Source organism: Platalea leucorodia (genome assembly GCF_965183815.1).
Source record: "Platalea leucorodia genome assembly, contig: HAP1_HAP1_SCAFFOLD_24, whole genome shotgun sequence".
NCBI classification, from domain to species: Eukaryota; Metazoa; Chordata; class Aves; order Pelecaniformes; family Threskiornithidae; genus Platalea; species Platalea leucorodia.
The window spans coordinates 319,249-321,341 of NW_028121458.1; the positions used below are offsets into that span (position 1 = coordinate 319,249).

General features: G+C 54.8%; 1 protein-coding gene across 1 annotated transcript; it reads right to left on the reverse strand.

The window, feature by feature from the left end:
• Positions 1-868: 868 nt before the first annotated feature.
• On the reverse strand, positions 869-1,804 carry LOC309603158 (olfactory receptor 14A16-like; the record flags this gene model as incomplete). The annotated part of the gene is made up of 1 exon (XM_082338074.1): positions 869-1,804. One exon carries the CDS (start codon positions 1,802-1,804, stop codon positions 869-871), a length of 936 nt encoding a protein of 311 aa, XP_082194200.1.
• Positions 1,805-2,093: the final 289 nt, after the last annotated feature.

Genomic DNA, 2,093 nt, shown 5'->3' on the forward strand with positions numbered 1-2,093 from the left:
AGCCCCAGCCCCTCTGAAGGGCACAGCAGCTGCTGGGGGGCAGAGAAGGGTCAGCCTCCCCATCAGCCCAGGGCTGGAGGCTCACCATGGCATGAGGAAATGGAGGTTAGTGAAGCCAAAGAGCTCCTGGTCTGGGGTCCAGGAGCTCCCCAGCACAGACTGCCTCTGCCAGCTCAGTGCCAGCCCTTCTCCCCAGGCCAGAACAAGAGTCCTGGTCAGGGCACAGAGCAGCCTGCCCCGAGTGGGTGCCTGCAGAAAGAGGTTTCTCTTTCTCATGGATTTCTCCCTGCAGGCATGGAAATGCTCCCTTGCTCTTCTCCCTGGACATCCCTTTCCCCAGGTGGGCATGTCCAGGCTGGCCTGGCCAGCCTGTCTTGGTTCCCACCCCGTGCTCTCCACAGCGCCCTGAGCTGGCAGTGCTGCTCTGAAAAGGGCAGATCCTGCTGTGGTCCATGGCCATGGCTCTAGGGAAGCAGCAGCCGTGGTGTGAAGGTGGCAGAAAGAATCTGTCCACTGAGGCAGCAAGGGGCAGCCCCGAGATCCACATGTGCCTGCTCCTCCATGTGGCAGCTGGACCTGTGGCTCCTTGGCCCCTCCTGGATGCTGGGGCTGCACCCCCAGCTCCAGAGGAGATGTAAGAGATGGGAGCAGAGACAAATAATTTGCAGCTGCATTCTTTATTGTGTTTACCTGCACAGGGAGGCTGGTTCCATATGCACATGAAGTCTTTCAGGTCAGAAAACACTGGTAGGGGGGTACGAATAATAATATTTACATGGAAGTCCTATAAGAAGTATAATAAAAAAAGAGAAAACAGGACAGATAAGATCAAAAGAACATCCAAGCTTTTCCTGAGGATGATGAACAATTACTGAAGCTGCGGAAGTCTGTGTTCAAATGGTTTCCACAGGGCCTCCTGGATATCTTTGTTCCTCATGCTGTAGATGACAGGGTTCACTGCTGGAGGCACCACAGTGTACAGCACTGCCACCACCAGATCCAGGGATGAGGAGGAGATGGAGGGGGGCTTCAGGTGGGCAAACATTACAGTGCTGAGGAAAAGGGAAACCACAGCCAGGTGGGGGAGGCACGTGGAAAAGGCTTTGTGCTGTCCCTGCTCAGAAGGGATCCTCAGCACGGCCCTGAAGATCTGCACATAGGACACCACAAGGAAAACAAAACAACCAAAGAATAAAAAGGCACTAACCACAATTAGCCCAACTTCCCTGAGGTAGGCATGTGAGCAGGAGAGCTTGAGGATCTGGGGGATTTCACAGAAGAACTGGTGCAGGACATTGCCTTGGCAGAGGGGTAGGGAAAATGTATTGGCAGTGTGCAGGACAGCATTGAGAAACCCAGTGCCCCAGGCAGCTGCTGCCATGTGGACACAAGCTCTGCTGCCCAGGAGGGTCCCGTAGTGCAGGGGTTTGCAGATGGCCACATAGCGGTCATAGGCCATGACAGTGAGAAGACAGAATTCTCCTCCAATGAAGAAGAGAAAGAAAAAGACCTGTGCAGCACATCCCAAGTAGGAGATGGCCGTGATGTCCCACAGGGAATTGGCCATGGCTGTGGGGACAGTGGTGGAGATGGAGGCCAGGTCTATGAGGGAGAGGTTGAGGAGGAAGAAGTACATGGGGGTGTGGAGGCGGTGATCACAGGCTACGGCGCTGATGATGAGGCCGTTGCCCAGGAGGGCAGCCAGGTAGATGGCCAGGAAGAGCCAGAAGTGCAAGAGCTGCAGCTCCCGTGTGTCTGCGAATGCCAGGAGGAGGAACTGGGTGATGGAGCTGCTGTTGGACATCTGCTGCTTCTGGGCATGGATACTGCCAAAGGACATAAAACAAAAAAATTTAGAGAAGATTCTCTGAGCAAAATTTCATTCGTTCACTGTGAAATACCTAAAGGTGCTTTTCTTTCCTGGGGGACTCTTACACAGCTCCAAAGCTTCAGCTCTGGTTTGTGCTGGCTGAGTGTGCTGTGCAGAGCCGTGCCCTCTCCCCAGGGGCTCCTGAAGGGTCAGCCCTGCTTTCCAGCAATGACCCCTGGAGGCAGCAACAGCCCAGGGTGTTTGGAGGGAGGCTTCCTGGGGA